At 24.7% G+C, this 19,627-nt stretch overlaps 1 protein-coding gene across 3 annotated transcripts in view; it reads right to left on the reverse strand.

Moving 5' to 3' along the window:
* Positions 1-19,627, reverse strand: part of LOC132934033 (phosphofurin acidic cluster sorting protein 1) — a 33,071-nt gene that overhangs the window by 12,224 nt on the left and 1,220 nt on the right. For all 3 annotated transcript variants that reach the window (XM_061000315.1, XM_061000314.1, XM_061000316.1), the window contains exons 2-8: positions 2,156-2,246; positions 1,966-2,055; positions 1,763-1,888; positions 1,561-1,699; positions 1,358-1,479; positions 1,157-1,265; positions 899-1,066 (exon numbers count right to left, since the gene is read on the reverse strand). In XM_061000315.1, coding sequence (XP_060856298.1) covers positions 899-1,066; positions 1,157-1,265; positions 1,358-1,479; positions 1,561-1,699; positions 1,763-1,888; positions 1,966-2,055; positions 2,156-2,246 — 845 coding nt within the window. The remainder of the gene's footprint in view (positions 1-898; positions 1,067-1,156; positions 1,266-1,357; positions 1,480-1,560; positions 1,700-1,762; positions 1,889-1,965; positions 2,056-2,155; positions 2,247-19,627) is intronic.

Below are 19,627 nucleotides of genomic sequence, written 5' to 3' on the forward strand. Positions count from 1 at the left end.
AATATTATAAACACATGGTTAATTCGGCAGATCCAAATTTTCATCACGTTTTGTTAAAATATTTAATTGGTTATCTACAAAAACCGATTTTCAAGCCGTATCATTTAAAATGTCGTTTAATTCTCAGAAATCTCTCATCTAATAATGTTTAATTCAAATCTTAGTAGTAGTCAAAAGGCATTAGTTGAAAATATTAGATGAATACTTTATGACTTAAGTACCTCAAAACTCGATGTTTTGTATTCAATGTTTCTATTTATCAACATATTTAATGCATTATTTTTATAAACAAAATTTTTATATGACTTTAAGTAAGAAAAACTTCAAGTATAATGGATGTTATTTAGATAATATGTATGAATATCAAATAATAATTTTAGTATTTGAAAAACATACTTTATATATAGGACAATTGAACCGTTTTAAATCTTTATGTTACATCAATTGCAAAAATATTTACTTTTTAATTGTGGTTTACTATTTTACTATACACAACTATAAATAACAAATTTTATATCATTGAGTGTCCGACCATACATATTATAACAAGAAACACAAACCTTCAATATGATATATATTAAATAGCTTAGTTATATTATGTAGACAAACAAAATAAAATATCACTCATGAACTTGACAATTATTTGTTTTGGGCCCTCCTCATATAAATAGTAAAGAGATTTATATGATTAATAAAATAAAAAGACTTGAATAAAACAAAATAAATATTCTTTTCTTATATTTAAAAATACAATTAATTACTGTTAATTTAAAAAAAATAGTGAATTATTACTTTAAAATTAAAAATATTATATTATGAAATGTATATGTATATATAACAGGTAAAATGGATACACCGTGTTTTGAGATACTTTTTGGTTATAATTTATACTACAAACCTGAGATGCCTTCGTGTATCATATTTGTACGAGAGCTTGAAAAGAATGGACGAAGTGATGGTTTTGGCGTAGATAAAATAGATAATGTATCCAAGTCAGGCCCAGAGTCGCTTAAATCTTCCAGTTCTTCAAAAAGATCTTCAATATCTGCTGGGTCCATATCACCGCCTATAACAACAGTGATGTACATTCATTGAATTAACACAAATATATTATTATTAACAAATTTTTTTAATTTATTTATCAAATATATTATACCTGACAGTTTTTGACTTATGGTCTCCCTATCGTTTTCTAATGAATGCAAATCTTCATTAACCCTGAACCTTTTCAGAAGTGCAATAAATTTTTGTTTTAGATTTCTTTGCTGTTAATAAAGTAGAACCAAATTGTATTAAATTGTTATATAATTAATTATTAAAATCACTATTACAAAAAAAAAACAACAATTTAATTTACTCTAGCATTTCCAGTTGCGATATTTTTCTTGCGTCGTCTATCTTCCAAAGTTGGTTCAGAATCGGATGCTTCTTCCCCACTGCTGAACTCTTCGTCTTCATCTGAATAATCTGGACCCCTCCCTACAAAATTTGGAATAGTTCATTAAATATTAATACCCGCACATTTATCAAACCGAATAATTTTTTTATTTAATTAATTACCAGTAACAGGTTTTGTAGCATCTTCGTGATCCACAGGTTGACTATTTAAGCACATGATATAAACACGGCCGATAAGAGACTTGGGATCTTTAGGATCGCTTAAAAGTTCTAGTTCGAGATCAAGAGGTCTTTGTAGTACCTATATAAAAATAGTACGTTTGAAATGTATACAAGTCTATATTTTTTTAGTTGATATAATTACAAGTGACATATTAATAACTCCTTCAGCCAATGTTTTAAAACCTAGTATAGTTCGGTTTTTGTACTTCTTTCGACGTTGAAGCATTACGTGTAATTTGTTAACGTCTCGTTTCAAAAAGTGCGGATACTGCGGAACAAATACATATTAAACTCGTAGTGACTCCCAATATTGTATTAGTACCTATCAGCAATTAAATTAAATACCTGAAGACAGAAGTTCAACTGCAATTCTATTTCTAGAGATCCATTTACGGTCAGGGGAAGTTCATTTGTTCGTAAGGTTCTTTTTGATCCCTTAATTTTATACAATTGTATACAATTAGATTCAATATACAAATATATATTGAGTTATGCAGTTCTAATTAAAATAACTGATTAAATTTATAATACGTACTTGCATTTTTACAGCTATAGTTAACGAAGATGACATATCCGATCCCAGTGGTTTGGTTAGTACCAGTTTTGTTAAATTCATTGAACATACTCTAAAACATAATTAAATTGTTGTGTAAATGTTTGATTAAAATAATTGTATACAGTAGGTACCTATAATTTATAAATAATTAAACAAAAACAAAAAGTTGTTTAGAGTGATATACATTATACAAATTTGATATTATTGAGTAATGTATTTATATTTGGATATAAATAAACAATTATATAAACAATAATCGTTAACATATAAATTACTTCCTTCAATTTCAATATAATATACATTATACATTCTTAGTTGAACAAATATCTATTCTTATAAATAGTTTTAGAGTAGGGTTGAAGTGTACAACATAATATAGCTAACATACTAAACAGTAATCTATTGGATAAATATAATAATGAATTGTATCTAAAAATACGAGTAAATTGAAAATATATAAATCATATAACTATCTTACATAATATTTCAAAATATACCAGTATCTCTCGCTTATATTATGTTATTCTCATTGACCAATATACTATATTATATAAATAAGCACGTACCACGTGCGTTCATTATTGATAAATTATAAAATGTACTACTACGTAGCGAAATACATTTTTTTATTTCTTAATGGTAAATATTTTAAGTCAATTATTATCTATTTTCAATGACGATAGATATGTGAAATCATAGAAATTAGAATAGGATATCGGTGTGGATAATATATAACATAAAAATACATAATAAGAGTAATAACTTATTACTAATAACTAATAAGACACATGATTTAGATAACAACACACGAGATTAATCAATATCGAATTAAATTTGTTTTTTGATACCTACCAATATGTTTTAAATTTTGAAACTAGAATTTTTTCTGCAAAAGTATACTGTGCAATTATTATAACGCTCTATCTAATACCTAATAAGCCCCCAGGCGTCTATAATAAATAAATAATTAATACAATGTTATCTGACTTTGTGGTATAAAAACACAAGACAATGGAAAACAATACTTCAAATTACTTGTGAATAATGTTTTATTGCATTAAATACTTAGGATTTATGTAATAATAAAATCATCGTTCATCGTCAATAAATAAACTAAAATAGAAGTCCAGTCAACCTGTCATTATGAATAATGACAGACATGGAAATATTATATTGTATATCGTCTAAACGTGAAATAAGTGACTAATTTTGTAAATAATGACTTGGGTGTTATTAGTAAGAATAAATCAATAAAAAAAATAATGAAATTTAATGTTTCACTCATAGAATTAATAATATTATTTTAATTTTTACAGAATAATTGTTTAATAAACAATTTAATTGCATATGACAATTATTGGTTTAAAATAAGTCCAACTGTATACGTTAATGATATGTCTATTAAATAATTTACTATACTAAAAAATATTCATTTTAACTTGTGGACGCCATACTCGCATGGGTTGTCTCCGTTACAAACTTAAACATTAAACGACTGAACATTTTTTTATTGTCACATTTTACGTTTAGAATAATCTATTTAACTCTGTTGCATTTAATATTGGAGTTAATTGAGTCATTATCAAATTTAAACATAAGAATATTATCTGGGACTCTTATTTCTAGGGAATCTCTTTTTCCGTTTTAAAATGCACACAATTACTTGTTAATATTAAAAATAACGTAGTCAAATGGATTAATCTGATCAAAAATTGGTGTATTGTATTGTGTGTTTATTATACGGATACAAAAAATGTGAGTATGACGTCCTCTTAAGTTAATTAGTATAAGTACGAATGTAATCTTTTGAAGTGTGCATAGTATGAATGTTATGCTACCTATTTCATAGATAATATATAAATGGATCGACCATTTGAGCTTATCGTATTAGGAGGATTAAGTGGATGTATAAATATTATGTAATAGTACTTGCAAGAAATAGAAGACATAGATAATATTATATATTGTAGGCTGACCTTTTATAATCAGTCTGTCTGACCCAATCATAATCGCAATCCTAGACGGTATATTTTGTATAATTAATTTTTTTAAATCTATCAATATTCGACATACTTAATAAAAGGTAAAATGAATTCAAGTAAACAAAACTATTCTCAAACTAATATTATAGTACGTCTAGAAGGGGGGAGGTAAATGCCATAGAATAATTTAAAACATCACGAAAATCTATTATATTTTCTTGATTGTATCATTAACTAAATTCCCGCTAAAATGTAAACATACTTTGTTTTATCATCAACCAAATTATTCAAACGAGAATCTCAAAGATTGTATTAATGTAATTTTAATTAAAAAATATGATAAATAAATGTATTATGCACATTCAAAACAATTTTTAAACGCCGTACATTATACTAATTATCGTAATATATTATCGTGAGAAGTAAAATTAAAAATATACAATATACAGTATACACATATAACTAATACACACGGTTACCATAACTTATAAAGCCCATTTAAATCAAAACAATAAAGCAATTACATGGATAGTTAAGAAGGTTAGGTAATTAATTCAATGCCACATGCTCAAAAAATGATTATTGTTTTAGATTTTTATAAATTGTTTTTTGAATATTATCTAAGACTTATTGTTAAGTAACTTAACTAAGTGAATGGACTGTGTTTAGATAGTACTCGTCTTGAGTATTCTATTAAAGTGGATTCATTGAATTTATAAAGTGTATTTCTAGCTCCAAGATATTTTACGCTGGGCAATAATGTCAACGATCATCACGGCTGAAAAGTTAAGGAAAAAGAACATTTCAACTGGACCTGGTAATTGGATCACGAATCTCGATATTATTGAAACAAAATTAAAATAGGGAGAAATCCCTCCCCCCACGCGCACGCACAAAACTTTTACACCTGAGCCCTAACCATTCAAATAACAATATTACTTATTTATAAAGTCCGGACTTAACCATTTGAAATATATACATTATACCTATTGCAATAACACACAAAAAAAATAATATAAAAATACAATGTAGGTACAACTATATTATAGTGTACAATGAAAGTTCGAGAAATAAAATTAACAATGGCTAAACACGTGTACAATGTATTTAACATTTAACATTTTTATCAATAACGCATATTATATCAATAGTCATTAATATTTTGTTCATTAACTACGTACTGATAGTAATTATTGTTTTAAAATTCAACATTAACATTCTTAATAGCCTACAGCATCCACTCAATTTATCATTAAAAAAAAATCGTTATTACTATTATTCAAACACTTATGTAACATAAAATTCCACATTAATAACGCATTTTATTGTTTGTTTAAATAAAAATTTACAATTTTTAAATTATTAGCTAGGATTCTTTTAAGGTTAAACACGTTATTTCGAAAGTTTTTAAAATATTTTTTTACAAAATTTAAATTCAAATTACAAAAAAATACACTTTCAAAATTATTACCTTCACTCAAACGACCACAGCTAATATTTAGAATATTTTATGATATTGCTATTAAGGAATTTATTTTACAGCGGGTTGAATTCATTTTTGCCAAAAAAATTGCATTCGAAAAAGTCAATGCGAGTAAAATATTTAACAATATACCTACTTTAAAAGTTTCAAGTACCCACGAATAATATTTTAAATCAAAACAAAATTATTAAAATTGTTGTTCTTTGTTTAAATGCATATCTAATTTCATCCAAATTAGAACTTAAAATGCCTAATGAAAAAACTTTATATATTTTAATTTTTTGGTTACAGTATTATATACTTGTGAAAAACCTTGTTTTAAATGTTCAACCATTAGGTAAAAAAATTTAAAATGTTATAAATGTTTAACTATACTCTGTTCAAGACCAGTTTTCGTTGCCAACGGTCAAACAACACCCGTTTGTCACCCCACTGTGTTAACTTTTTGTACACCTATATCGTGCCGCAGCCGTTTCTCATTTTGAACGGAGTAAATACAATGATTATTACATTTTCGTGATTTTAACTTAAAATGTTTATAAAAAACTATTTATCATTATTATATGTTACATGCTATTTTCAAGTTGTTTGCCCAAGCTAAATTGTTTTTATCGATAATTGTAGAAAAAAAACATTGAACATTTAAAATGTCTATAAATAACTCAAAAAGAGTCAAAATATTTTGAAAATTAAATGATGAAATAAATATTTGGTAAAAATGCAAGTATTTACGGTTATTTGTTTTTGAATTACAACGAAATAATTAAATTGTTCGATGAGAAATAGGATAAATATCCAATGTCGTAAAAATTTGAACTGAAATAATCTGACTTTCTGGTAAGTACACTTTTTTTTTGTTAAAGGTACAGAGTAATTTATGTTTCTCTTCTATTCAATTTTAAAATCGTAGATTTTTTATTGTTATACATTTTTAAGTTTTTATTTTTTGTATGACAGCATACATATTCAATTTTTATGCTTCAAAACATATAACATTTTCTGAGAATTTAAATACCACTATAAAATGTTGAATATGTATAGTTGATTAGTATTTAAAGTTTAGATAAGCGGAGTGGAGTGGTACAGTGGTATGTACCATTATACCCCGTATAATAATGTCGGTCCATTACTTAGCTCTTATAAATTTTAACTAATTAACAACTCGTTCGACATTCGATTTTTGTTCATTGAAATTCTTAGATATATATATATAATGTTATGCTTCTCTATCGTAGTTGGTAGGTATAATATAATGTATCTTAAATGGATACCTAATGAAACATATATTAAAACTATGTAAATGTATCTACAAGATTTACGTATATCCCTTATAATATTTTTTTTTTTAATAAAATATGTAGTTTACTTTTAAACGTAACCTTAACTCGTGAATTCTCGGTTCTTTTTTTTTTGGTTAGATACCTTTTTCAACTACTTATGTAAATCGTTGGTATAACTATATAATTATTATTTATCTGAAAATATAATATAATAATACAATTTTAAAATAGTTATATGGAACATGTTTTAAGTTAAAACTTCTTTATATATTTAGAAATATAGAATATAATTTATATAGGAGACCAATTATTACGACTAATCATAAATTTCAATTTCTATAATTACAACAGATAAAAATATACACTTAATATTCAATTACATCATGGTATGCATATTAATTCATGACCAAATATTTTGATTACAACATTGTTTTTTAAATGTCTATAAATAAGTATGGATAAATTGAAATAATATTTAAAAAAATATATATATTTTTCCAAATTGCATTCTTTAAATAAACACAAATTTGAAATTTATAACTTATGATGTATATCTTATACCTAAGTATAAATGAAAATCATATCAATTATTATACAATACATAATTAAGTTCTTAGATTATAATATTCTATAAAAGTGTATCCTTTACATTGATTATTGAATGGTTTACGATATAAAAAAATAATTCAACAATATTTTAATTTTAGCAGACACGTAGAAATAATTTTAAACAATAATTTCACATGTCAATATAATATTAATATACTACTGTATATATATGCAACGGTAAATTTTTTGTCAGCACATCGCTTATACAAATGTATTGTAAATAGGTATATAATAAAACTTCACTTTTGAATAGTTATAAGTTTAAAATTTAAAAACAAGAACCGTATGGTGGCTTGTTCAATAGACGATTAGTATAGTCCGTTATAATTTGTTAACCTTACTTTTAAATGAATGTTTTAAAATCCATGTCTATATAATTAAAAATTAAAAATATAACGAATGTCACCGTAAACTAATTGATTTTGAAAGCTGTGTACCTAAGTCAGTCAAAACTATAGATTCATTAGTAAAATATTGTTTTAAAAAACATCGGAATTTGTAAGTAAAAATGTTTAAAATATCATATTAATAGAAAATAGTAAAAGTACCTATATAGGTGTTATAATCTATACTAGGTATATTTAATATGTATGTATGATAATATTAATTAATATAATATATAGAATCTACATCAGATACTTATAGAATTTAGAGTAGATACAATATTATAGGTAGGTACTATATTTTGTTATATTATTTCAAAAATAAGGTATAGGTACAAATGAAATTTTTTATTCTTATGACTGAACAATTGTAAAATTCTAAATTATTTATATCAATATGAATACATTACAAATTTTAATTTTCAATCAAAGTAAACTATTTTCTGAATTAATTCGGAATGGAAATACGTCTGTCTACAGAAGGAATAAATTAGAACCGAAGAGAACAAAAATCAAATTTAATATCAACAAAATAAATACATGCAAGTAGGGATATGTACAGAGATTTTGGAAAATTAATTTGAATGTTGAATACTTTAAATCATCACCTTCATATAGGAGTCTACGCATTTTCAATCTCATAAGGATATACGTATAACTAAAAGAAAATGAAAGAATTATTATATATTATATTTTTTTACAATTTTATGTCAATATCTTGAAAATAATCATAATTCAATTACACAATTTTCACCTCTTATAAAAAATATATTAGTAAGTTTTCTGTTATTCATTATAAGTTTATTAAGCCTACAAGCGACGTGCCTATTGACGATATGCGGATGATGTAAGTATCCGATATCCAAACCGGGTTCCAAGCCACACCTTACTCAAGAATAGTAAACAACAAAAGTAGTTTTGATAACAGATTCAGTTGTTTGCGTATTCAATTATTTAGGTAAGACGTAGGAGTGTTGTGAAATGTTTTTTTTATAATAATTTAATACACCTAAATTTACTTTGGAATAGCAAACATATTTAATACAAAGTTTGGTTGATTTTCAAAAAGTATACACTCAATATTGTAGCCGTGAATTTCGATTAAAATATAAGTAAACCACTCAAAATATGTAAGCAGGAGTTGTGTAGGAATATAAATAAATAATTATAAATTATAATCATTGCACACGAAAAATGGTTCTAATCGGACCAGTAATAAATACTGTAATTCGTATATTTTATTGATAATATTCTCCATATTTGCCTTAAATTGAAAATATAAACGTAACAGTTTATTTAATTTACATATATCTAATATATTATTATTAAATATTTATTTTTTATTTTTATCCTTATGGTTTTTAAGTCCGTAAATTATATAGTGCTTCACAGACTCACAGTTCCTACTACATTTATATTACGATTTTCTAAGATACAACTAATGATACTCGATTACTTGGAATTTTAATCATTGTATTGAATCAGTTTTGATTACATTTTACTAATTAAACTAATTATTATAAGCATACTTTATTAATGCTCTTCAGACGAAAAATAAAATTGTTATTAATTATTATTATTGTATGAACAATAGGTATAATACCTACGTATAATTATTAGCTTATTCATATCGTTCAAATAACAAGATATCCTACTTAAAACATTAAGGTTAAAACATTGGCTTTCATCCAAAAAATATTCAACAATGGCCTTATACCTATAAATTTATATCATCCAAGATCATCCACTAACATCTACCTAACTTAACTATAATACTGTTTATTAGAATAATATATTTTATATTGCAATTATTGATATAAAAATAAGTAGGTACCTATAGTCACAATGTTCCTACAATTTGAATAATTAAAATAATTTCAATTTTCAACCATCATTCAGTAAAATTACAAAATATGTTAATAAATTTATCATTATTACTAGTTATTACTTAAAACCAAAATAAATACCTACTACAAAAAAAAATAATTTAAACACGCTTCACATTGCCTTACTAAATAAACTAATAATAGTTATACTATTTTAAAACCAGCGAAAGATCGGTAATCACTTATCATTGCATTAGTTAATATGAAGTAAGCCGTTTTTTAAATGTATTGTTCAAAAACTTTATTAGTGGATTTTATTTATACAGCTGTAAGTATACTAAAAAAGGATAGTGTATTAATTTAAGGAGTGCACGGCCCAACCAAGGACTTTTCGTGTGACACAATAATAGAGAACAAAGTAACTGGAATAAAAATATATTACACTACGTGTACAGTACACACATAACATCGAACGTGCGTGCGTGTTTACTGTTTAGTCCGTATTTAGCCTGTTGATCCTAAAAACAATATCGACTAACACTGACGTCGTCTGCCTATTATTTCAAAACGCGAGGTTGCGTAATAAGACTAGAATAAAAAAAAAGCACGTGTATGTAAAGTTATGTATCAATCTTGGTTCTCTGTTTCAAGAAGGTTTCCATAGCCACAAAAAGCTATGCGAGTCAATAAAAACTAAATTAATCAACAGTGGTTTAGTTTTAATATTCGTTTTTAAAGAAAATAACTGACTGTACATAGATTTTTAGTAAGCTTATGGTTTTACGCAACCTTCATATCCTTCAATAGAACTTTAATTAAATAATAAATTATTTATTTCTATGACAAGTGACTAATGAGAATATATTGTGTCATTATTTAAAGAAGCCATTTCTAAAACATATTGCCATTATTTTTGAATTAGCTAGTTGATGTAAAAAGTTAATAATATGTCTTCATAAAATATAATAAAGTGTTGTCTTTGATGAATTGATGTTTTAATCAAGTAAAGTAAGACCAAAGGGTAGTAGGTATAGCAACAATTATTTAATAAATAATGAACATTATTAATTAATGTTGTACTCATTTTCTACTAGTTTTTGTGGTCTTTTTTTCTTTATTTTAATTTCTAGAAATTAAATTAAAATGTTTATTGAACATGTTGAATACAGGTACTGTATATATTTATTGATTAAAATAAGAATCAAATTTAATTTTTGTAATTTATTATTTATCAGAGAAATCCGTTAAAAAATTATAAAGTTTTTATTCGAAAATGTTTAACACTTCTTAATATTTATATTATATTTCTTTTTTACACTAGTTTTTGTATTTTAAATGAAATTATTGTACTAGTTCATTTATTAAAGAAATTGACCGGTTTTTTTTAGAGAAGCGGCTTATAAATTAAAAACTATTACACATGCGTAGATTTATTAAAACGAATTAATTAAATTGTACCATGGCAACCATAGAATGAACTCCCGAAATTCTAAATTTATATGAACCCATTTGAATGACACAACACAAAAAATAAAAAAACAGTTAAACACACTTTCATTCAATAACGTGTAAAAATCGTACCCGGAACCATACAATACTATTACAGTGTCGCTGAAGTATATATATATTTATATTATGTGTGAAACGGTAGGAACGGAATATATAGTGAAAGTGTTCTATTGGGAAATTAAGTTAAACCGTATCACGATACTGTGACAAATCGTTCTCAACCAAATTTCCACCAGATGATATTGATTAATACGAGATAGATTGTGGCCGGAAACTAACAAAGCAGCGGTAAACCGTCCTATAACAAAATGGATAGATATGCAAAATCTTTATAAAAAAAATAAAAACATTATTACATTTTAATTATATTATATAGAAAGATAAAATCAATAACGATATTATTTTTTTTATAATAAATAATATGCATATTTATAATTCAAACGCTCGTAGATGAATTTAAAATTGAAATCATGGAATATTTACAGCTATATTATATGCAGCTGAAACTTTTCATAAATGAACTTTGAACTACTAACGAATGAAATGTTTTTTTTCGTTTTTTTTCATATCACTAAAAGCTTTCTCGAGTACTTTTCATAGAAGTAAAAATTAATACTCAATAACTAGGTATAGAAAAAAAATAATTTTACAAACTTTAGTAACTTGTAATAAATATAAATAATATATTATGTATAATATTATACTGTTTAAAATATAAATACTTAACATAAAAATATATTATATATTGATAGAACTAAGACAACAATTTAAAATATAATATTAAAATACGCTGTTCCATAATACAAACTAAAAAGTTATGTTTCCTTTTTTTCACTTTATTCACTTTTAGTGAAGGTACACTAAAAGTACACTTGTACACTAATGCCCACGCGAAGGAATAATCCCAGAATAATTGAACTATACAAACGTTGGATATAAATATATTAGAGTGAAAAGTTATTAATTATATTCAAATAAAGTACTTCCATTAAATTAACGTAAGTAAATGTAATAGATAGGTAATGGTGTAGTGATCAACATAGGTAGTACGATATAGTATGATTTAAACTTTTAAGGACTTGCCCTCTATATAAATTATAATATAATAATGTAGTATGTGACTAGATAGGTATATGAAACAGTATGCATATTATAATATGATACATAATAATATATACGAAATACAATTCATATATAATGAAATAATAGAAAAATCATATTATAATTATTAATATTAAAATAATTAGTAGATAATTATAATTTATAACAATATTTTATAACACTACTGTTTATGCTTATAACTTATAAGATATAATTTATAGTTGACTTAGATTTTTTTATAATATATGTTAGGATGACCTATAGTTTTTAATTTTACACTTACCAAATTTAGGAAGTCGGTTTTTTATAGTTGGGCCAAAGAAAATTTATTTTAGAAAAATCAAGAGTGCTTTTGAAAAGTTTAACAGTTTTTTGTGGTTAAAAAACCGACATGTATGCAGTACTTAGAATTTAACTCGTAAAATTGTAATAAATGATTTTTGTAATACATAAAACGTATATTACATATTATAATACTATTTCTTTAAAAAATACGTGACGAAATTGTTTATATGTTTAACTAGCATAACGAACTACATTTTGTGTATTTATAGATATTTTAAATTAGTAATAAAATATATTTTGGGAAAGTACAAATTGACATTAATATTATGCCTTTATATTATATTAAGAACAATCATCGCACTTGTTTTGTAATACCTACATAATATACTATTATACACCAGTACACCACTTCCTATTTCCATTTATTATAATAAAATATTCAAAGAGTTAAGTGATAGGACAGACTCAATAAATAAATTGTATTACCACTTTAAGAGACGCCTCTTTTCACACCGCATGTATTGCCTCTGCGCCTTACTAACGTATAACATCACAAATTTAGGTTCAGCAGTTCCAATTTTGTGATGTTTTTAAGGTACAGTTTCCCCACAGCGTCACTACCGGTCCGGACATAGGTAAGCGTCTGACGCGGCTGCGCTGCTGTTCCACTGTTTGAAGCTGCAGACAAACCGTATCTTTAGGCTTTAAAATTAAAACGATTGACAGTTTATCAAACTTAATGGAAAGGTAGTAGGTACGTTTTCCCAGCAGAGTCAAACAATGTAAAGGTGACTATAGACGACGACCACGACCAAACCTAGTGTGTTGACGCTGCAGGATAACCGTATATAATTTTTTATCAGATGTCTATATTTTAAAGCAAAAATAAGCATTTCACATAAACCAATGTACATTCAAAAAAATGTTCATACCTTTAAGTTGATAATAGGTCAATCCACTCTAATGTTAAAACTAATAACACAAAATTGAAACTGCTGAACGCAAATTTGATATTATGTTATACGTTTGTAATGAAAACACATGCGGGTGTAGAGCCCTCTTAACTACGACAGTACGACGTTAAATATAAAATATATAAATAAATCTAATAGTCTATTTTTAAAACACACTATGCCAATTCGACTATATTTGCTAAATATTGTATGAATTGTATTGAAGTTGTATCATAAGGTAAATATTTTAAGATAAATTAATTTGTGTTATATTTTTGTATCTGATTGTTTGAGTAAAGACCAAAAATTACCTATAGTCTTTACCATTTGAACAATAAATTGTATATTTAAAATTATCACTAAAGGACATAATAACACTAACATTTTTCATTATTATTTTAAGTTTTATTGTTTATTATAGTAATCAATATAAAGAAAAATGTTCAAGTAAAAATCTGAAATTAAAAAAAATGATTATTCAACCAGATAATAAGGGTTGATAAATAGCTTGTGAGCGTGACGTCATAGAGCTGATGAGTGTACAGCTGCTTATGTGTTAAGTATAAAAGTTGCTTGACTTACACAATGATTCCAATAATTTACGAAAGCAATTACATTTTTTTTTTAAACTTACGTATATAACTCACGTACTTATGTGTTTAAGACTATAGTGTGATGTCAAATGTAATATAATATTTTGTTATTGTATATACTATTGTATATACCTAATAATTAATATAAATACTGAAAACTGCCGCCGCCACAGTTCACAGGTACAAACAAAATTCTACGAAATGTACTCTAATAGTTTTAAACACTAAGAAAAAATTAAAAAGTACATAAAAATGTTAATCAAACATGTGTGATAAATACACTTCAGATTACATACGAAAATATTAGTTTAAGCGACTTAAATCATTTTATTAATGCCGATACTTTGACACGTAAAACATACAAAAAAACTGTTGTACCTATTATAAAATGTAATGCTTTTGAAATGATACAAACTTGTACTTATAGTAATACTTTGTCAATGTATTGTATTCAAGTTGTTTAAATTTTAGGATAAAATCATTATTTTGATTAATATTTAAAGTATATTTTGATACAAAAATGCACGGCATGTAACGTGCATTATACATATTGAAATACATGCTTAATAAACTAGACAGATCATCGTAAATCTATACAAGGCCAGTTAATTTAAAGTATACAAAAATAAAACAATTTTATTATTAACGGTGCTAATTCATTGACTAATGATAATACAAGGTGATAAAACTAAAAAGCTCGGACGACACTGATTGTTCAAGGACAACGTTACGATGAATTTATAGAGTATAATAGTAGGTACGTATTATGACTACAACTAGTATAACTCTACGGCAATATCAATCCGTACAATTTTTGTTTTATCTACGGATCAAGAATGCCGTTTTATGGGTTCGTAATATAAGTAAAATGCATTCATTTGAATTAAACTTATAATAAAGAGATACCCTAAAAATAATTTATTTTATGCAAACAATATGTTAAGCCATATAAAGACAAAAGTTGAAAAGTATCATTTTTCAACTAGGTACCTAACATAGAATAAAAAGTAACTTTAAACAAAATTACTGGTTTATGGTTTAAGAATACATATTTCTTATATGTACATTTTCAGTAGTGTTGTATGAGGCACATCCCCTCATTTTGGTATCTAACTATATGTTACAATTTCGAATTTTAAAAACACATTATTATAGGTATAAGTAGAGCTATAAGTTATAACTTAAACCCTTAGTTTGTATTTATTAAACTAAATGTTATATAAACAATTGTTGTGTTAAAATGGTTTTCCCGCGGGAAATGTTATGAAAATGTCACAGACAGACTCCTGTAGTGCCCATACCACGCATCCTAATTCAATTGTTTTATGGGAGCTTGTTACAAGGAAAACGAATTGTGAAACATTGTATTTGACACAAATTACATCACGTAATAATTTATTTAGTAGGGAATATTAATTGTATTAATGTTAGGTACTCGGTTAGGTAGTGCATGTCAACATATTATTTCGTGAATGAGTAGGTTATAATATAATGATTTAATACAAATCATCAATACATTCGTTTATGATAAAATTTAGGGTATGTTGAGACGGCATTACGTCGAAAATTATCGACCTTTTTACTTCAAGTGGCAACTATTATGTGCCGTAAGTTTAAAATAAATATGGGTGAATTGGAATTCCACATATTTGATATCGTTTGATTTTCAAACATAGGATAGGAAATAGTGTAAAAGTACATAAAAGTTTTTGAAATACCTATGTAGAAATACATAGTTTGACAGGGGAACATGGAACATCTACAATTAATGAAGGTATTCAAGGCTCACTTAGCAATACATTTTCAAATTCCCCACCCCCAATAAAAACTTATAGCTACTGGGAGTTGGAAATCAAATTTAAAAAATATATGGACCGGATGCCTGGTTTAATCAGTATAGTTTAATTCATAAAACTCAGTTTATTATTATTATTACTATAATAATACATTTAAAAGTAAAATATACCTACACAGTTCAATTAATAATAATTAATAATTGGTTTAAAGTTTAAACTACAATTTCTGAGATGCCTTCAATTATTTGTTTACTATTTATATATTTGAAAACATTTATTTATAAAAATATAACTATGTACAAATAATAATTTTTAAGAACATATCTTAACCATTTTTGATTAAGTCAAACTTCATTTAGAATGGTATTTTGTAGGAAATGGTAAATTACTTTTTACTTTAAAAACATCCATTATTACAGCAACATATCCATTTTTTTTATCTTAGGGGGAAAATGTCCAGACTTCCGGAGTAATAAGAGAGGATATTGACTATAGTGCTATTTGAATTTCAGGAATAAAATGTTTGTCCGTGTTTGCCTTTATAAATATTTGAAGAAATGAATAAATATTTAAATTGATATGACGTACACTGTACAGACCGAGCAGACATACAATTATAAACAAAAATGTGATGTTTATTTATACAAACTATTAAAAAACTATTATTTTTAGTCCAATATTAAAATATTCCCAAATCTTTAATGTGTCAATAAAATTGGAATTTTGATTTAGGTACTTAATTGTTTTATTTTTATATAATTATAAATCCATAAAATATGCATTTAACTACCATACTATTGATATTTATTATTTTTCAAATCATCGTTAAACGCTAGAATAATATCAATAACTATTTAAACAAATTAAAAAGTTTTAAAAAGACTTTCTACTAAAACCTAGCCAAAAGTTACTAAACTAAAAATAAAAACAATGTGTATAAAATTAAAACAAAATCAAACAAATTTACAATAACAAAAACATTCCTCTTTTGGCAATCGGCCATTTTTCTTCACTTAAAATCTTATACGGTTAAAGAAACATACAATTATATTTTACCTACAGTAGAATGTATGTTATGGCGTTAAAATAATATTTTATAAAAACAATAATTTGTTTATTTAAATAAATTTAAATTACCCTTTTAAAATTTTAATTCCATTTTATACAAATTCTTATAACATAGGATGTGACGGCATATAAGTTTGTAAATTTAGTTTTTGATTTAGATAAAATACAATTAGTTCAAAAGCGTTCAAAACCTTAGAAAACAACTAAAAAGTATAACTGTAAACATGAGATAATTTCTACTCATTTCAATGGACACTGATCTACCTACAATAACAGAGAAACAAATGGTTACCTAATTGATACCTAATAATAATTATAATAATAACATCATGATCCTGAGAAAAACTATTATTTTTTTAATTTTTCAATAATATTCACTAACTTTTTTACTAAGAAAAAGAAAATAATAATAGTTGATATTTGTAAAATAACAAATCTGCAAATTTCATAAAAAGTTCACATAGAAAATAATAATTTTAATAATTTTATTATAATAATAATAATTATTCACTGATAATCGAGGGTTGAACACGCACACATTTGTAATTTAAATTGATTAAATTCATACACGCATCAAGTTTGCTTCAAAATTCCATACATACAATCTAAACTGAATACCAAATTATACTTGAACCATTTGGAAATATTTTAAAACCAATATAATATACATTTTTTTACTTTAAAATATAATTATCAAAAATGGCTTCTAGACTTTAATTAATTGTTTGAGAATCTCAAAAATAAATCCATATATTATTATCATTGTACAAAATATATATGTACTATAGATATCAATTTAAACTGTTTTGTGATAATATGTCTATATTATTTATATGCGTTGAATTTGATAAAAGTAGAGCATTACCATAAATTATTATTGGTTTATAGGCAATTCGTTATGTGTCATGATACTATAATAGCGTTAACTTTTATTTTTAATGCCATACATCATTTTATATCAATAGCAGTTTCTATAATTATTCATTGAAAAGGTCATACCTATATAATATGCATAACTTACAATATAATCATTTATCACATCCCTAACAATGATAAATTCACATCTATAAATAACATATTTTGTAATATAGATAGTGAAATTAGTATTTTTATAGTTTTAGATATCTTAACCATATCTGTTAGTATAATTACGATATTCAAAAAACTAAGAAATATATTTTAATTAAAATGTGTACAAAATACTTTATTAAATACACAATTAATTGTCAATATCGTAATTCATATGTAATTAATTACCTACAGTAATAATTTTACATTAAAACAGTATCTGTCAAGTACCTAATTAATTTTAAATATTAAGTAAAACCAAAAATGTACATACCACTCATTATTTCATTTTATTATTGGTTATTGCACCAAGTTATAAAAATAAAACTAACAAAAAAGTGAAACAATAATACCAAAATTATTAGCAATTATAGGTATCTATTATTTCCAGTGTTTTAATTATTAAAATTAAAATCAATGAGTTTTTTTTTATAAATTAATTAAATTTATGATCTTTAAGTAGGTAGGACCTATTAAAAGGATACCTAGGTATCTAAATGACAAAAAAAAGAAGCTTGTTTATTAAAAATACAATAAAAAGAAATACAACAGGACAGTTTTATTACTTCAAATGAAATCTTTGAAATTTCATTTTTGTTTTAGCAAAAATTGTATACAATTTACAATTAATTGTATATTGTTCAAAATTCAAATTGATAAGATATTTCAGTTCATAAAGTAATGCACCAATACAACTATGTACTATTATAGATAATAACTAACATAATAATATATGTGTTTGAAATTACCTACATTATTGAGCATAGAAAAATAAATAATTTTGTGTAATTTTCAATATTATAATATTTGTGATTAATTCCTTAAATTGAAAAATAATCATTTTAGATAAATACCTATTTATTTAGATGTTTACGGATCATTTTGAATTATATACCTAGTTTATAGTGAAAAAAATAAATTGCCTGTGTATACAATAATTAATCTGTAATAACAACTTAATTAATCAGTCAAAAATAAAGTACTCAAATACTTCGGCTTATATTATTAAGTACCTACCTATACCTAGGTATTTGGTGATTAAATATTAAAGTCTAACAGTAATTTGAAATTGATGAAGCTAAAATTAAAATAAACAATATTATCATTAAATAATGATTAATAATCAGGAATTTAATCTTAATAATATACCGATAATATACCTAATTAAATCACATAATACCTCAATCGTGTCATAATATTTTAATGATTCTTTTATTATATCACATTAGGTATTTAATACCTTGTTAAGTACCTATCTATAACACCTATGCAATGAATTTATTTTGAATAATTTGGAGCCTACTAAATAATGTAAATTACTTGTAAAAATTAAATTCATCTCATATGCAGTACCTAACAAGTAAAAAAAAATTATAAATATAATGATTCACTAAAATAAAAAGAACCAATCATTAGTCACTAAATTACGTTTAACGGACTATTTGCAACACTGCTGACTTCATTTGACTATTGATTCATAAATGAACAGTGATTGTCTATGCAACCACTGACATT

The sequence above is a fragment of the Metopolophium dirhodum genome, chromosome 1 (genome assembly GCF_019925205.1).
Source record: "Metopolophium dirhodum isolate CAU chromosome 1, ASM1992520v1, whole genome shotgun sequence".
Classification (NCBI taxonomy): Eukaryota; Metazoa; Arthropoda; class Insecta; order Hemiptera; family Aphididae; genus Metopolophium; species Metopolophium dirhodum.